At 34.7% G+C, this 18,339-nt stretch overlaps 1 protein-coding gene across 2 annotated transcripts in view; it reads right to left on the bottom strand.

The window, feature by feature from the left end:
- The window catches only part of LOC110448376 (neuron navigator 3-like), a 479,162-nt gene that overhangs the window by 198,060 nt on the left and 262,763 nt on the right, over nt 1-18,339 (bottom strand). For both annotated transcript variants that reach the window (XM_021494571.1, XM_021494572.1), the window contains exon 3: nt 6,923-6,975. In XM_021494571.1, coding sequence (XP_021350246.1) covers nt 6,923-6,975 — 53 coding nt within the window. The remainder of the gene's footprint in view (nt 1-6,922; nt 6,976-18,339) is intronic.

Raw genomic sequence — 18,339 nt, 5'->3', positions numbered from 1 at the left:
CTATATGTATCACAGGTAACCTCTATATGTATCATAGGTAACCTCTAAATGTACCACAGGTAACCTATATATGTACCACAGGTAACCTCTATATGTATCAAGGGTATTCTCTATATGTATCACAGGTAACCTCTAGATGTATCACAGGTAACCTCGACATGTACCACAGATAACCTCTATATGTATCACAGGTAACCTATATATGTATCACAGGTCTCACAGGTAACTTCTATATGTATCACTGGTAACCTCTATATGTATCACAGGTAACCTTTATATGTATCACTGGTAACCTTCATATGTATCACAGGTAACCTCTATGTGTATCATAGGTATCACAGGTAACCTCTATATGTACCACAGGTAACCAATATATGTATCACAGGTAACCTCTATATGTTTCACATGTAACCTCTATGTGTATCACAGGTAACCTCTATATGTATCACAGGTAAACTCTATTTGTACCACAGGTAACCTCTATATGTATCACAGGTAACCTCTAGATGTATCACAGGTATTATCTATATGTATCACAGGTAACCTCTATATGTACCTCAGGTAACCTCTATATGTATCACAGGTATCACAGGTAACCTCTATATGTACCACAGGTAACCAATATATGTATCACAGGTAACCTCTATATGTTTCACATGTAACCTCTATATGTATCACAAGTAACCTCTATATGTATCACAGGTAAACTCTATTTGTACCACAGGTAACCTCTATATGTTTCACATGTAACCTCTATATGTATCACACGTAACCTCTATATGTATCACAGGGAACCTTTATATGAATCATAGGTAACCTCTATATGTATCACATGTAACCTCTATATGTATCACAAATAACCTCTATATGTATCACAGGTATCACAGGTAACCTCTATATGTCCCACAGGTAACCTCTATATGTTTCACACGTAACCTCTATATGTATCACAGGTATCACAGGTAACCGCTATATGTACCACAGGTAACCAATATATGTATCACAGGAAACCTCTATATGTTTCACATGTAACGTCTATATGTATCACAAGTAACCTCTATATGTATCACAGGTAACCTCTATATGTACCACAGGTAACCTCTATAGTTATCACAGGTAACCTCTACATGTACCACAGGTAACCTCTATTTGTATCACAGGTAACCTCTATTTGTATCACAGGTAACCTATATATGTACCACAGATAACCTCTATAGTTATCACAGGTAACCTCTAAATGTACCACAGGTAACCTATATTTGTATCACAGGTAACCTCTACATGTACCACAGGTAACCCATATAGGTATCACTGGTTACCTCTAAGAATCCAAGTATCATAGTTAACCACTTTACGAGTTATCAAAATTAACCTCAATGTGTGTCACAAGAAGCATCTATCCAGAAGTGAAGGGGTTTCTTATCTGGTGACCTGCACAATGAATAATATATATAGATAAAATCATGTTATGGCCAAGTTTCTCTGTTTGGACATTGTGGGGTTTGGAGCGTCGAGTATCGATGGTGTTTTGCTGCACAAACAAACGCTCTCTACTGCAGAGGTTTATTGAAAATCAATAGCGTGTAGTGATGGCTATATCATAACCTAGAAACATTCTACCATATATACAGTACTTATCGTAAAAGCTGCGGTAATATAATTTGTTAGATACCCACTGGTCATGCTACCAGTTGTCGTAAAGCGTGAGCTTCTAAAGTGTAAGCCTACTCGCTCTGTCGGCTTGTTTTGCTGAATGATTTGTGATGCTTTTAGGAAATGTATAACGGTATGATATGAAAATTATTGATACATCGTCATGTATCATATTTCATAACATGAAATTGTTTAAATGCTTTCAAGAAGTATAGGTAACCCAAATGAATAAGCATTTTCATTATATTATATTTCAAAAAACAAAAATTTGAAAGAAATTTATTTGATTTGGTTTGATAATTATGAAATCATATGATTGGACATTCAAATGACCAAGATAGTCTAATGAAATTAATAATCTTTGAAACAACAATTTTGCACAGCCTTCAGAAACTGACCCGAGATTACCAAATCATATCCCTACAGTAACCATCCTATAATATCGAAACAGGATTAAACCATAGAAAAATATTGTCTTACCTAATGGTCACTGGATGGTCAATCGGTCAAGTAATCTCTATGACAAGTGGAGAGTATGGACAGTCGTTTAAACTGGACAGTGTCGGCTAGTAATTATCCCAAAATCAGAACAAGTACTTCCCAAAGATTGAAAATTATCTAGATGGTGTTTTGAGCATGTAACAACACACTGTTTACTGACTGTAGATACACTAGGGCAGTCAGCCACATGTACTAACTCAATCTAGGGTCTGCTTCTGGGATGCCAGATTTGAATTTCCTACCCCAAACAATACTGAACCTATCTCATCATCCAGACATGGAATGGTCCATTCTTCAGACAGCTGTGTGCACTGCAGCACCTGCTATCCCCTGGTTGCTGGGGCAGTCCATGTGAGGGAGGCCTTTGGTTACAGCTGGTGCGATTTTCATGCAGAGCCAACAAATTTAGTTTCGTAACTTTCTACTGGGGAGATTTGACAATCAATTTTAATGTCATTATCAATATTTATGGGTCTAGCAGGAGACCAACAAAGGGGGAAGAGGCCGTTATATGTCCTACCCCATCAAAACATTATTGATTAAGTTTTAAAGTTGAGGATGAATAATTCAGGCCACCAAACCAGTTGATATTCGAGAGTATGCGACACCAGTATCTATGATCTTATCTTCATTGTATTTACATATCAACACGGATCAGTTTATTCATTAATAATTATTTCAAATGACATGTATTCACCTGGGATTACAATATTTATTCAAATTTCAAGTCTACATGTACCTGAAACATCATCCCATATCAAAAGATGGATTAGGATTTCTACATAAATGTATGTTGTCATTTCCCCATCTTCCTCCCCCACCTCGAAAAAATGAAAAAAAATCGTGGAAATATGAAATTTATTTTGTATTGAGCTCTTTTGCAGTGTAAACTTTTCTGCAAAGATTTATATGTTAGAGTTTGTCTCTGATGATAATTTATGGCTCTTGATTGTTACAATCTACCTAGCTGTACAAATGAGTACCAATATATGTAAGTAAGTCTGCAATACTCTGGTGCGCATTTCATGACAGTCTTGAATACTTCTTTCACACAATAAGAACAACTGAATAAAAATTAGGAAAAGAATGATATCGAAAATTGATTATTCCATTTATTCAAAAACTTATCTATTTTTCCATTTCTTCTCGCTTAAAGCAGTGGGTCATGTCAAAACTGAATTAGCAACGACACATGTATGTAATATGATGATTTTTCAAGTAGCGGAGGAAGTATTGATTAAATCTATTTATTTAAGAAATTTTAAAAAAATCTAAGAACATGCCATTCCAATAAATATCAAAGTTACCGTTACCTATCCATTTATCTCCTAGAATAGTTAATTTTGATGGTTTTGTCATGTAAAGTAATATTATGTAACCAAAAGCTACACCGCTGAACTGGACTTCCTTTCCCTAGGAGAACAGACATAGCGCATATTAGTTATGAAATGCCCTAAGTATCATCTCTAAGGTCTATTTTTACAACAAAAGTGCTCCCGACAGACATAGAAAATATGCAAAGGTGATATTTCATTGCTGAAGGTATGATAGATTTATCTGTTCTACCTCCCATATTCTAGTCGTATGGAAACGCAACATTCCTCCAAAATTATTCTTGATAACATTTCAAACAGCAGAAATTGTTCCGATGGCCTTTCTAAGTGCAAGGAGTTTCTGGCTTTTGGAAGACATATACTGCACGGATTCTAAAATTAAACTGCAGACCTACTTGGGTGTTTATTGGTACCAGACAGCTATAGTGTTGATACAGGTCTGATGAAATCAACATCTAAACCTGTTGCTCCCTGAAATAGCAATCAACAAATGTAGATTTCACCTCTATATATACACATACACACACCTACTGAAAGCTGTTACATTCTTACAAGTCTAAAATCAATATTTAGAATCTAATTGCTCCTACACTATTTTACTTAATAAACGTCCCTATACATTCTACTGCCCCAATCTTTCTTTATAAGCTCTCAAATATTGAAAATAATAAACAATTTCAAAGATTTTGTAGATAAAATGAATTCCACCGGCAGAAAAATACAGTTAATAATTATATTCTTGTATTAAAAAGTCCGGATTTGCTTTTGTTTCATTTGCTTATTCAGCTAAGATTTAACAAGTTACTTATGTTGTAATCAGGCATTTTTTATTAATTTTTTTAATTTTCATTTTGCAAGAAAGATTTGACTTCATGAAGACCTTAATTAAAGGAATCTCTACACACATTTTTGCATTCAGGATAATGAAGACAAAATTAAAATGAGTATTTATTGAAACAGATCTGAACTGAAAATAAGACACATTAATGAATATCATTTATATTTCAGAAAGTGAAGCGAATATTTGATAATTTTCCAAAAGTGTGAAATTGTACGTAAACGCGTTAGATTATTGATACAAAATGTACTTCATTCGAAAATTCATTCTTAAATATTTTATTAACCCAAGAGAAATGTCGAATTTTAAAATTTATATCCTCCCAAGAAACCAGGCAGTGTAAACAATGTCACGGTAAAAACGGTATCTGAAGACTTGTTCATATTATCAGAACAACTTTCTCAAAACAACAAGAAGAGTTCAGCCAAGGGCCAGTACTCTGAATGAAATTGTGTGTGGTATTTAAGGCAGAAAGATTGAGAAGACTGAAATCTACTGATGATGATGCGTGTCACAGTTAATGGATTTTCTGGGGGATCCCCTAAGCATGATAAACAATTTCATTGACCTCAGTCAGTAAATTACTGATAGTGGAGTAATCCCTAACAATAAACAGAATTTTCCAACTTGATAAAGAAAACCCAGCAGGGAGCATCCAAAATTTTCCAAATCAATTATGCAAAATCTTTGTACAAGCTTAAAATCCTAGTATTGAACACTCTGTTTTTATTTTTTTATCTTAAAAGATTCGGAGCCGCGATTGATAACAGGGCTTTTATCAGTTGACGCCCCCGGCCTGTTTACCGACATGGAAAACTTTTTCCGAGTGAAAGGACTACTGGGCTAAATACACTGCTTAAATGGAACAGATTTTAAATAACTATGATTAGCACATACTTGAACAATTTACAGGCCCTTCCTTTGACTCCGAGATAGAAAAAAGACAACTACAGTCATGGATTCAATTTTCAAATGAAACCCGATCACCATACAATAAAACTGACCTACTAAAATCTTTCCTAGATATCAAAGTCGAAACTGTGTTTCAATACATGAGGACTTATTCAGTTGGCGTTGTGATTTAAAGCTCTAGAAGTTAATTGGGATGGTAGGAATGATCACCCGGGATTGCTAATAATAGGACTGCAGGATAGCGACGAAGAGTCCACAACATCTTGACCTTTAGAATCCAGACGTTTATCTGTCTACACAAAGAATACTTGGAAGATGAATCGATGGATCCATCTCAATTCCCCAGAATTGGAAGTTGATTATTTTGCTGAATATCATTTCCATACAATTGAAATGTTCTCTTGGGTTGTGCTAGTTATTTTTGTCTTTGCACAGAAATTGCTCTCAAACTGCACTAATGTTAAACCATCAAAGATGATGCCAATTAAATATCAATGTCGAAATCCGCAAACTCAGCATCATCGTGGAAATATCACCAGACGCTATGGTGTCTTGGAAAATGAGAAATAATGAAAGATTTTTTTTTTTTTCGATTGCATCGCAACTTCTTATAAATATTCAGTCTACTAAAGAACAAAAGTGAGGTTTCTTTGTCTTTCAATATCTAGCTGTAAATGTGAAGCTTGCTCATTTTAATTTTCAGATTTGGGAAGAAGTTATGGAGAACCATTGGTATGGCGGATGTCTATGCCAATATATCGACGGTTTTGTTTAGTTTGTTTGGTGGTGGAGGCATCCAGAGTACCTGAAAAAAACCACCGACCTGCGACCATTGCCTGGTAACTGCCCCACGTAGGGCATCCTTCATTAGTAACATTCTTCATTAATTTTATCATTATCCAGTTATTATTTATGTTCATTATTCAACTTAAGTTTTTTCTTTTCTTTTCTCTCTCATAAAATTGGCACAATTATTTTGTGTTGTCAATTTTTAACAAAATCATTAATTTTGGTTGCATGTTGGCAACCCATCTTACTAGAAGATCTGATCTGTGGCAGTCTAACCACGAGATGATCATACAAATTAACGACCAGGTCGTCTGCTGTGCATACAATGTACAAATTCTGTCAACCGATGAACCAAAAACTTGTTCTCATTTGTGAAATTCATCACTTTTAACATGCAATGTGAACACATGTCCAAGTATTTAGATTAGAAAAAAAATACTGGTTGAACGTCTGCCTTGAAATTGAACAAGAGTTCAAAGAGTGTTGATTTAAAAAGAAACAAACTGTTTCTCATATCTATTGCAAAAATCAGGTACAATTCTGAAAAAAGTTAAAATTGAATGAAATATACTGACTCGGTTATGAAATCGCTTTGATTTTACCGTTATGACCGGAATTCTGAATAACACAGGTTTTTAATTTGTTTAAACACAGCTATTATTCATTTGTTAATTCATTTTTTTTCTCTTTTTAAAATTTATTTGACAATAAAATAGTCTCCGACCTTTGATCAAAAAGTAGCTTCATCAAGCAACACGCTCCACATGGATGCGTTTCATAAAATCTGTCGACAAAATTCGTTCATGCGAGTACAGATCTATTCATAGGTAATGCCAAGGACAGTATGGCTAATGGTCCGTGAAGTTTAAATCTGTAAAGAAACAATATGACTTACCATCTGTGCGGAGTTCTTGGGTTTGCTCTTAATGTCTTTCACTTTCTCGTTAGCTGCAAAATAAAGCAAGAAATGTTTAGAAATGTTGAAAACTTGGTCTAAAATAATTATGGCTTTAACGCTCCACCTTGTTTTACACCAGAAAAAAAATAAAAAAATTAGAAGAAAATAATTAATTTTGACTTCAGAAATACTAAGACGTCAGACATGTTCAGACAAATATTGAGCAATAAAAATATTTTCTCAAACATGCAACACCTTCATGAAACATGATCTTTGTGATCAGAAAGACGATGTCTGTTTAGCAATAAATATTTGTGACAGAAAACACAAAATTGCACATACGTGTACATCTGCAAATAGAAGAAATTCTGGCAAAAACATTTCACAACATATTCTGGCAATCCCCAATGAGTGACCATCACTTAGTAATTTCTTCTTCTATCGTTGTTTCACGAGATACAAGACATTTTTTTTTATTTAACATTGTGTTTTAAACAAAGCAATGTTCATTGCAAACAATCAACTTTTAGGAGTTATATTTTTATTTGAACTGTACAATACACTAAACAAAATATGCATTTACTTATGATAACTGTAACACTCAACTGAAATAAAACCATCTCTGTTCCTAACCAACCAACGGAAACGAAAAAGTAACCTTAATGGGACACAATTCCACAATGTACTGAACCTATGTACATAGTTTCATCGAAATTTGAATAATGGTGGTGTAGATGTTCTGTAGACAATATTTTTATGTTACCAAAATGTTGAAGGCAAATTCTCTTAAAAAATAACCTTCTACTCACCACCATCCACCCCCTAAACAAAGTCTAAGTCAATTGGTGTTCAAAAAAAAAACCTCACTTTTCAAATTTTCTACACTCAGCAACTTTCTCCAAGGCCTCTAAACTGAACAATATTGTGCCCCTAACCCTAACACTGATGCACTTCACCCCCTATTACAAATCCTTGATCTGCTCCTAACTTCATTGTAGAAAGTTAAAAGCTGCTTGTTTCCAAAAACCATGCACAGATTGCAAGACTCCAATTATTGCTGCCAACTGGTTAGATTTTGATATGAAAAGTCACGAAAAATAAGACGAAATGACCTCAACACACTTGATTTGTCTTGCGTCTGACAAGTATCCTCTACAGTGCACAGGACCTGGGGCAAAGCCAAACAAAGTGAACTCAAGAGCTGTTGTCAAGGATTCTATTGGGAACAACTGCTTTCGTCAGTATTTCGAATAATCGTTTACCTCCAAAAAGGACTCTTGGCTATTCAGTATAAAATTCTCATGAAATCTTGTGAGGTCAGGCCTACTCCTGTAAGGTGACATATCCAACCGGGACTAATTTAGGCATTCCTAGAATGTCTCAAAAATGGCTGTCACCAGATTATGTGGAATTTTACAATTCAGCAGTTTTATAAGAGCAGCCATTCAGACTACAGTAAAATCTTGATATAATGCCCCTCTTTAAATTGCCACCTTGCTATCACTAAGATTTTTCAAGGTTACTTTTTCCTTTTTTTCCCCTTATCAATTCCAAAACTCTGCTGCACAAATAGTCATGAATGATTGTGTTATATATAGCGTGAAATAGGGTTTAGTTCTAGAAACTTATCAGATTTTGTATTTCCATATTTGATTTGAGCTGAGGCTAATATGATCACATTTCTAGGACCAGACTTATAAAACATGACACAAAACTGAAAGAATCATGCAGCCCTGGTTGACTTTGAGGTCAAAAGTGTTTGACGTGGTTTGAAGACCAATGTGCAGGTGGGTGCAGTTTTCGCTTTCGGCATCAAAGGCCATTCGAGTTGGACAGAGACTTTGAATAACTGCACACATACAGTTCATTCTGTGTTTGCAGTTATTGCAATGTATTCAAGGCCAGGGAGCACTTGTCAAACTAAGTACTGAATGGGAAATAAAATATCATTGTCCTACAAAGCGCTACCTCAAATGATTACATCGCTCAATTTTTTAACATCCTATTTTTTTTAATAATGTCATAATTAGCATAACATACCTTCCAGAATAATTAGACAGGATATAAAAAAACAAGACAATTTTTTTGTCTTCTCTTTTATTACAGCGAGCCGTGTTTGATAGTTGGGCTAAATTGTCATATTATTGCAGAAATGAAATAAAAGTGCCATTAAAAACTGTTTTACACGACAGGCATACGGTTTCCACGGCGACAGGTATTCATCGTTTATTGTAATACAACATTGTACAGTTGTGATGCAGGCTTTCATTTCGATTTCTGTGACTCATTCACATGCTTTGTTTCCTTCAAACAAATACTCTCACCTGACATAATATTTACAATTTGTATCCGCTACAATTGAACACCTGTGAGTTTGATTACAGAGCTTTCCAACACGCCAGGTAACACACACAGGTATACGTAACACACACAGGTAACTCACAGGTAATACAGGTAAAAACTGAAAGCCCTTTGTCAGAACAGATCAATTACTTCTCCATCAATCTGATTTAATTACCGATATCAGTAATGATCAGGTATGTGTTAAAGCTACTTGGTCTATTTAAACACGAAATTCTTCAGATAAGGTATATTTGTGAGAATGTGTCAGACACTTTGAATTCATTTTTCTGTTTTTCCTTACATTATACTTTGTACTTCTTATATAATGTATTTGTTCTTCTTATATAATGTAAACATTGAAATTCTTGCATGTCGACATATGTTTGCGTTGTGGCACTTAAAACTGGTTGCAGAGTGGAAATGTTCGTGTCGGCAATGGTTTTTTGAAAACGCGCTTATTTACTCAATGCAAAATCACAAATGTTTTCACACAGCAAAAATTTCCATTTTACTACACACTATCAATTGAATTATTTCCATTATTTTAAATGTTTTTTCAGTTTTTCCTTCAAAATTCAAGTTAAATAGATGACATTTTAGGCCATTGAATCTTCATCAGGGTAGGGAATAAAAACTTCTCTTTTAAAATCATAACAACTTTCATACAATTGATCATTATTATTTACAAAGAACTGCAGCCATGAAAATATAGAATAAATAGGCCAGGCATTGGAAAAATCCTTTAACTTGACAGAAAAATATGCAAGTGTCCAAGAAATTGATTTTAAGTAAATTCAGTTCATTAGAAAATTAATGACATATTTTTATACAATACACAAGAATAAGATACATTACAAAACTTGCCCAATACTCTGTGTTAACATATAATGAATAATAAGCTGGGCACATCGGTTCAGGTAAACATTACCAGTAGCTAACATTGCATCGTAATCATTAGGCCATTCAAGTGTCATCAAGATAATTTTTCATCAATAAAAAATGTCGTTGGTACAACATCTGTTACTTGATAATTATATACAAGAGTCAGGATGACCATAATCACGCCTTTGATCTTAATTGCATAACTGCTTCCGACTGGTTGGGAAAGCAGGGGAGGTAATTAAAAGCCAATTTCTCCATATGGCAGCAAAAATACAAAACTAGCGATAATGTGGGTAATTAACGAGCGCGACGGATACGGACAGATACTCTTTACGGGAAATATAAGACTGATAAAATGGTTCAGAAAAATCTGTAATAATCGTAATATTTGTTTTCAATCAATATTACCTCCGTCACTATGACATCATCACTTCCACAACCATAAAATTATTTTAATTCAATTATGTTTTTTCACTCTATCAAAGTGAAGTTTATCTTCATCAACATTCTATCTGTTTGTTAAAGATAATCGTGAATATACCCTTTATATCAAATTACCAATCTAAACAATAATCAGCAATTGTTTACCTTGGTCTAATATTTCTTTACGCTAACAAAGCCTTGATTCAATACAACAAATGTAAACAAAATTCATAGCCTGCTAATGTGTTATACTAAAACAAACACTCGGTCATCCATTGAGGAATAGGGGCAATAATACTTAAAGTAAGATACCAGTTTTCTAATTGAATTATTTCACGAAAACAGTTTGTAGTATTTGCTCAGAACATCAATATATTATCTTAAATTACCTGTTTGGAGATCCAAGCAAAGCTATCTGACGCTATAATCAATACCTCAGGCTTTGATCTTGACGTTGCACATCACAATCATTTGTAAACAAATACCTTTCATCCTATCTGAAGCTTCACCGAGATATTAAATAGCCACTGATAAACGTGTTAGGGACCCCCTATACATCCACCGATATCAAAAAACGTATCCATTAAGGTTTTTTTTTGTGGGGGGAAAGGAAAGGATGGGGGAGAGGGGTAATAATTTTCCTAATAAAATACATATTTTCATGAACACCATTGTTTAACAACATGTTAGATATATTTAACCATGGATTTTGAACTTTAAACAAACCATTGGACTATTTAAAATGCTTGCAAAAATTAAGCTTTTGTTTCAAATTCATAACTTGTATAGTGGTAGATACATGAATTGAATCTGAAAGGGGCAGATAAAGGATGGACTGAGGGCGAGGAATTGGGAAGGGGCTAGCCTGGGATAGAGGCTAGAGGCTAGTGGATGGGGGGATGGGGGGGGTGGTCATGATGTTAGGGGTGAGGGATATGGGGTGGGGGTTGAGAGTGGGGATTAGGAATGGATGAGTGGGAGCAGTGGTGGTCTGAGAGTGGGGAATATGGGGAATAGGGGGTATAGGGGGTATAGGGGGTTGGGATAAATATTGATCAACAAGGGCTGGAGACTTTTGGTGGTAACCAGCAGAGAGGGGAGTGACAGTTTAGGTTGGGGTTACCAAATATTCTATAAAATATGAAAGGAACAGAGGTTTCATAATTTCTTTTACATATAGTGATGGTCTCCAACTAGAATTTGGACACACAGAACATGATTCCTAAGGTTTCTCCTTTCCACCAGTCTATTTAATGCTTCATAATTTGATCACTTTGAAAAGGTACTTATTCAATTTATTTGACTGTTACACTCCTAAATGCTATGCATATTGCCACTTATTTCAACAAATGTTATGGAATCGCGTGCGGACTCTGTGTATCTGCCACCAGTACTAGGATATTGATGTTTACAAAATGTCAGAATATTTATAACTCACAGACAGGAAATGAAATGGTACACATTCCCAGTTGCTTGAGTCAGATGTTTGATTTCAATCAACATTGTTCCGACAAACTTTAAAATCCTCTTCAAGGAGAAAGATTCCATAACGTCTGATGAAGGTAACCGGCACACATGTGTCCGTCTGCTACCAGAAAATGTCTGTTTCTTGCCAGGTGTTAACGTTAGCCTTAATATTGTCAAGCTCGTTGCCAAAATCGCATCAGGACTTATGATAACAGAACAAAGTTGTATTAAGATCTGTCAGCTTCATTTGCCTTTCATGAACATTTTTCTTTAATCATGAACTCTTTCAAAATTTCGTTTTTTTTTCAAATATTTGTAAACAAAATTTATACTGGATTAATGCATCACTCATTAATTTATTTTCTTGAGAGAATTCTTATGTTATATATGGCTAAATAATAAAATATATAAAGATACCAAATAACCTAACATCAATACTGTAGATCTGAGATTCTAAATTTGCCAAATTGTGGGAGTGAGCATTATAGATCCAAGTATAATAGTGAGTAATGACTTAGAAAATTATCAAGAAATATAAATGAAACTAAACGATTTGATCAAATTTAGAAATTATATATAACTATCTCTCTGCCAAGAAAAAATAATTCACTGCATGAAAACAGACCTGCAGAGGTTTGAAGGCCAAAACATATTGGCAATAAACATAATTTTACCAAATGTTGGTCTAAAACTAGGGGGGGAAATTGACATATCACAGTTCTAGAATAAATACTGCAGGACACTATACCTTAAAATTTGTTTGTGATTTACATCCATTTAACAGCTATGGTCATTTAAGGACGAGCCAGGTTTTTGTGGTGGAGGAAAACTGGAGTGCCCGGAGAAATACCACCGACCTGCGGAAAGTACCTAGTGGCTACCGTCCCACGTAGGCCTCGAACCCGCAACCCAGTGGTGATTAGGGCTAGAGATTTGTGACGGTCAGATGCCTTAACCACTCAGCCACTGTGGCCCATAGATTTAAAAAAAAAAAAAAAAAAATCCTTTCATTTAAAAAAAACTCATATTTCTTAGGAATTAATTTACATAAAGGTGATTTACTGGTATCATGTTTTTTATCATCAGCTCCTTTGAAAACAAGTTCTCAACTGGCATGCCACCAAATGTCCTATTTCTTACTAGACAATCAAAAATCCATCCCTTCCCAATCCCTCAAATTTAGAAAAAAACAGACACACCAGAGTAGGGAAATGACTGTCGGAAATATCAAATTGTTACGGAAAACATCAAACAGTTGGAAAATACCTGACCTGATTTTAAGTAAGGTGTGTATATTTTGACCCCATTAGATTTCATTTTCAAATTCCAATTTCAAAATTCTTTTCTTTTGACAAAATATGCACAACTTTCATCTGAGTTCATTCATATCATTAAATCTGAACTCAAATTGTTATAGTTTAATAAAACAATTAAGTGTATTAATGGACAAAATGCATTCAGAGCTTAACAAATATGAAGAAAAGTATGTCAAGATTCTTTATTTATAAATGTCTTGGAACAAAATCATCATTTAAAGCATAAAGACACTGTTTTTAATTTCATATATTGAAACACAAAAAAAAAATCAACTCTTTTACTAGATAGTTGTTATCATATAATAAATTTCCACTTAAAGAACACAACTTATATGTAGTTCATAAACAAAGAAAGGGTACGGTAAATGGTTCGATAATTTCTGTCGGGCAAATCCATTTCTTCCTCGGTATGCAATACGGAACAAATAAGAACTGCACTGTTTGGAAGTAAATTGCATCCGAGCTAATGGTATACCTTCTCCATGCATCTGAGCAGGGATGCTGAGCTACCCAGGATGTCAAAGAATGGTATGATTTATGAAGACAGACTCGAGACAGAAAATTCAGACAATTCAGATAAACAAAAACATCCATGCAACAGTAGTTGAAGATGGTCTTCAGCATCAGTTGCCGGATCATTATTTGGACCGTTAAAACAGTAAAGCTCATAGCAAGACACTTTACAGCGCATTTGTTGACGGTAATTATCATTAGGGTTGTAGGTTTCGAGTGCAGCATGCACAATAAAATGCAGTCTTGGGGCCTTTTCCTCCCTCCAATAGAGAAGAATTCCTGGAGCCTTGCCAACAGACAGTTACTAGTAGGTATAGTGCCCAGGTGAAAAGTCCCTTCTACAATCGTACAGCAGCCGTCTCTAAACGGAGAAACATGATCTAATAAAGGCTCGTGGAAACAACAAAATGCTAACTGACAGTCAAGCAGCCATTTTTATATAAGTTTCAGAGAAAAAAACCAGGAAAATGTCATGGGAATGATCATACACAGCACCCAGCAGTAAAATCGCCTGTGATAATACATGCATTATTTACGGTACAGAATCTTTATGTATGTACAGAGAATTGAGGGCAAAAGAGCAGTAGGCCGTTTATTTGATTTCCTATGAAAGCACAGACAGAAACATTAGTATCACAGAACGATTATTCACAGATTAACAAAATATGTTTGTATCAAGTTGCAGAAAAAATGCTCTTCCGGCAAATTCTGTAGGTAATCCACTAGTTGCGTGTTCTGAGGTCACGAAGTCTGTAACACAATATGGTAATACAGGACTGTGATAGAACACACTGAATACCTACACATTTCTGCTAAAAATGGAAAACTTATCTGTAAAACTGCTCTAACCTCAACAAATTAATTCTTACCGAAATTCTTAATTCATGCACCCATGCACATAGAAAGTATCGAGTACGAAACCAGGGTTGTCGGTGAGGGACTTTCACGTCATATTTCCTTTCAAACAATGTATCAGATTTCTGTGTGGAGACAGACAACATTTTAGAACTGCACCTCTTCCTGTTTTGCGGTACTTGTAATAATAAAAGTCTGTCAATCCAATTATTGTTTGTCGTTTCCCGGCTAGACTTACCAAAATATGAAGCCAATCCATTTGGACGTCTATTATTTTTTTCTGGGAAAGAAAATTGACGAAGCATGCACAAGCATTTACAGTACCGATGATGTAAGTTTCAACTGCTGCAACTAGACCTGTTTATCAAAGTGCAGTAAATGACCTAGCTGATAAAGTCTTTAATTCATTTATACAATGTTTTGAATTGTATCTGTTCAAGGATGAAATCTTAATTTCTAAGGTAGGCAGGTAAGATTACAAGATTCTATTTCTCATTCCATACAGTTACAAGTTCAATAATATTAGTGGATAGTCTAGCATTGCCTTACTTACATCATATCAATGTTCTGAGGGTGTGGCTTGTCCCCCTACTGATGACCTTTGACCTAGCTATGAAATGTATCTTAATTATAACCTTGACATATACATGACCTTTGCTTTTCAGATTACTGATAAACTCTGGTTTGTGACCTTGACCTTGACATTTATCTGATCCAAACTGATATCCAGTAGGTTCAGTCTGACCTTTGACCTTTGAAAACAATATTAAGGCTATATATATGCATTCTTGACAGTAACTTTTGAACTTGAGTTGTGATATTAAAATTAACATTGTTTATAAAGATTCACCATTAAGCTATGCCAAAATATGATCTCCAATGCTAATAACTGTATAATTTTACATTGAAGCCAAATCCCTCAGTCTGCAGGTATACAGCACTGCAATCATGTCCTTGCAGACAGAGGGGAGGTGACTGTTGAAAACAGACAAATATGGCTACGATTAACATCTTGCTTACTAGAGCTGCATCTTGGTTAATCATTATTTTAACAAATAGTTGGTGATTCTTAACATTAAATATCAGTATTTAAGTAATGTTAATACATTTTGTCTTCATGAAATGCTAGATTTTATGTATACAATCACAACAGTCAATAAAATGAAACGGCTGCTCAGAAGTTTTTTATGAATCTTTCACCATCCTTTTTAAAAGTTTTGATATGGTAATCGCTTGTCTTATTTTTTCTCTCATTCTGATTAAATGCTATACACATCGTGCATATGCATAGAGTGGAAAATACATACAGAAACATTACAATCTGAATAAATCTAAGTCAAATGGAACTACATAAAAACACTGCAGAGCTCCTTATCTGTCAAACACTCAAGGGAAGCAGACTATCAGCAAGCATTTAAGTGATACTGACTATCGGAACTGTTATAGTCTATTAAAATCTTACAGATATAGACAGATAGCAATGCAGATTGATATTAAGATAATTTTTTCCCAATATAAAACGACTTTCTTTTCAAGTAGGTGGAAAATGGAGCAATTATTGCTATTTTCAAAAAGATTTCTGTTTAGAGAAAATATTATCTGTGACCCTTAAAGTCAATCTAGGATCATCAGTGTCTTTATTAACGGTTATCTTTGTGAGCACTTTCTCATAAAATCTTGTTCATGTACAAATTAAATCAAACAGATATTGAAAAGTGACACCAACTGCTTCTTCTTCTCAAGTACATGTGTACCAGCAAATAACCTAACCAGACTTCATTTCATCAGCTCATCAAGATTATATATAAACGCTTAAGTGGCCTCCTCAGTTTAACTCATTCACCACTGAAATTTCATAATGAACTATCCCAACCTTTGAATTGGAAGAGCTCAAATGTGTCTTCAGGGGTGAATGAGTTAAGCTGAGATACAAATCTTAGTGTTTCTTGAAACCACTCTGTATTTTTAAAATCATTCTGACTGTTTTCAACTCAATCATGAAATCATAAAACAGAAATGCATTTTTCATGTGAAATATTTTATATGTACCAGTAGTACTGTTTTGTTTGTAAAAGATGGCTTGTGTTGCATATCAAAATAATGAACACGATAATTCTTTATGTATCTTTACGAATATGAATCATTTTTGGACTCCTACACTTGGGTGTAATTGCTTATGTCAAAAAAGATTGTTCCAGACCTCGGAACAAGTACCGTATGCCTAAACGAGGTCTGACTCATCCCTTGATCTAATACACAGACTCTAATTAAAAAATTATGGCCGAAACATTTTCCAGGTGCCTTCATCTTGTTTGAAAAGAATTGGAATCTGGAATGCTACAATCCACGGAGATTCCGCTAAAAAACTGAAAATCTTACAAATGACGAAAAACTGTAAACAGAGCAGGAACGTAACAAATTAGCGCTATAGACGACTTCAAACAAGCTTCTACACAAATCGTTTAAAGATGGGCCCATCACCCAGGTGTGGTAGACAAATGTTTCCAATTAGGTTGATACACAACATATCTTCGTTGAGAAAACACACATACCCCCCTCCCTACTTCTGTGTGAGTAATAATTGCTATTAGCCCGGCTGGTGTGTGGGGCTGGTTTTGATCTGGACGTAACATGTTTCATGCGAGACATTCACTATCGACTGATAGATCCGACTGTTTACTATATCGGTGAATGATGTGGGTACTTGTCGTTAGCTGTATTGATCATCAATAAAAGTAACATGGGTCAAAGCAACTCGTCTGCTATAAAGTCAATAAGAGTTACCTCCCCTTCTCCTGATAAATGCTATATGCAAGAGAAAATAATCCATAAGTAAACCCCATTTGTTTGTTTATTTCTGTTTTACAATTAAAATGAATTTTGAAGATAATTCATGTTAGCTAGTAAGCCTAATTGCTGTTAAGAAAGAAAATCTTTTTTCTGAATATAGTTCCACATCAACAAGATTTCCTATCATTAGTGGGTGACATTTTACTAAATGCAGCATTGGTTTTTTACCCCCAATTCATGCTATCACATTTTCACAGCTAAATGTCACATAAGTATCTTCAAACAACTCCTGGATCCCTTCCAGTTAAATCACTTGATAAATTTATCACACATACACAGCATAATCTAGAATTATGTGGAAATGGAATCCTTTTAAATCTTTTAACATATAGAAACAGATGCCTGTTTTATCCTCAAACCTGTAGAAACAGAACTCTATAATATCTGGAAAACCTGTAGAAACAGAACTCTATATAATCTGGAAAACCTGTAGAACCAGAACTCTATTTAATCTGGAAAACCTGTAGAACCTGTAGAAACAGAATTCTATTTAAATTCTAGAAACATGTGGGAACAGAAACCTGTCTAATCTAAAAACCTGTGAAAACAGGATTCTGTTTAATCATTGAACCTGTAGAAACACTGTAGAAACATATGAGAACAGAACCCCTTTTTATCTTAAAACCTGTGGAAACTGAACCCTGTTTAATCTAAAAAAAAAATGTGAACAGAGGCCTGTTTCTGCAATAATTGATCAATAATTGAGAATTATTAATCCAAGAACCTGTCTATATTGACCCCTGTGGCATTCAGTTTAGACAGGTT

The sequence above is a fragment of the Mizuhopecten yessoensis genome, unplaced genomic scaffold (assembly GCF_002113885.1).
Source record: "Mizuhopecten yessoensis strain PY_sf001 unplaced genomic scaffold, ASM211388v2 scaffold4025, whole genome shotgun sequence".
In the NCBI taxonomy this organism is placed as follows: domain Eukaryota; kingdom Metazoa; phylum Mollusca; class Bivalvia; order Pectinida; family Pectinidae; genus Mizuhopecten; species Mizuhopecten yessoensis.
Note: the sequence above shows the minus strand (reverse complement) of the source record. Positions and strands in the feature narration are given on the sequence as shown.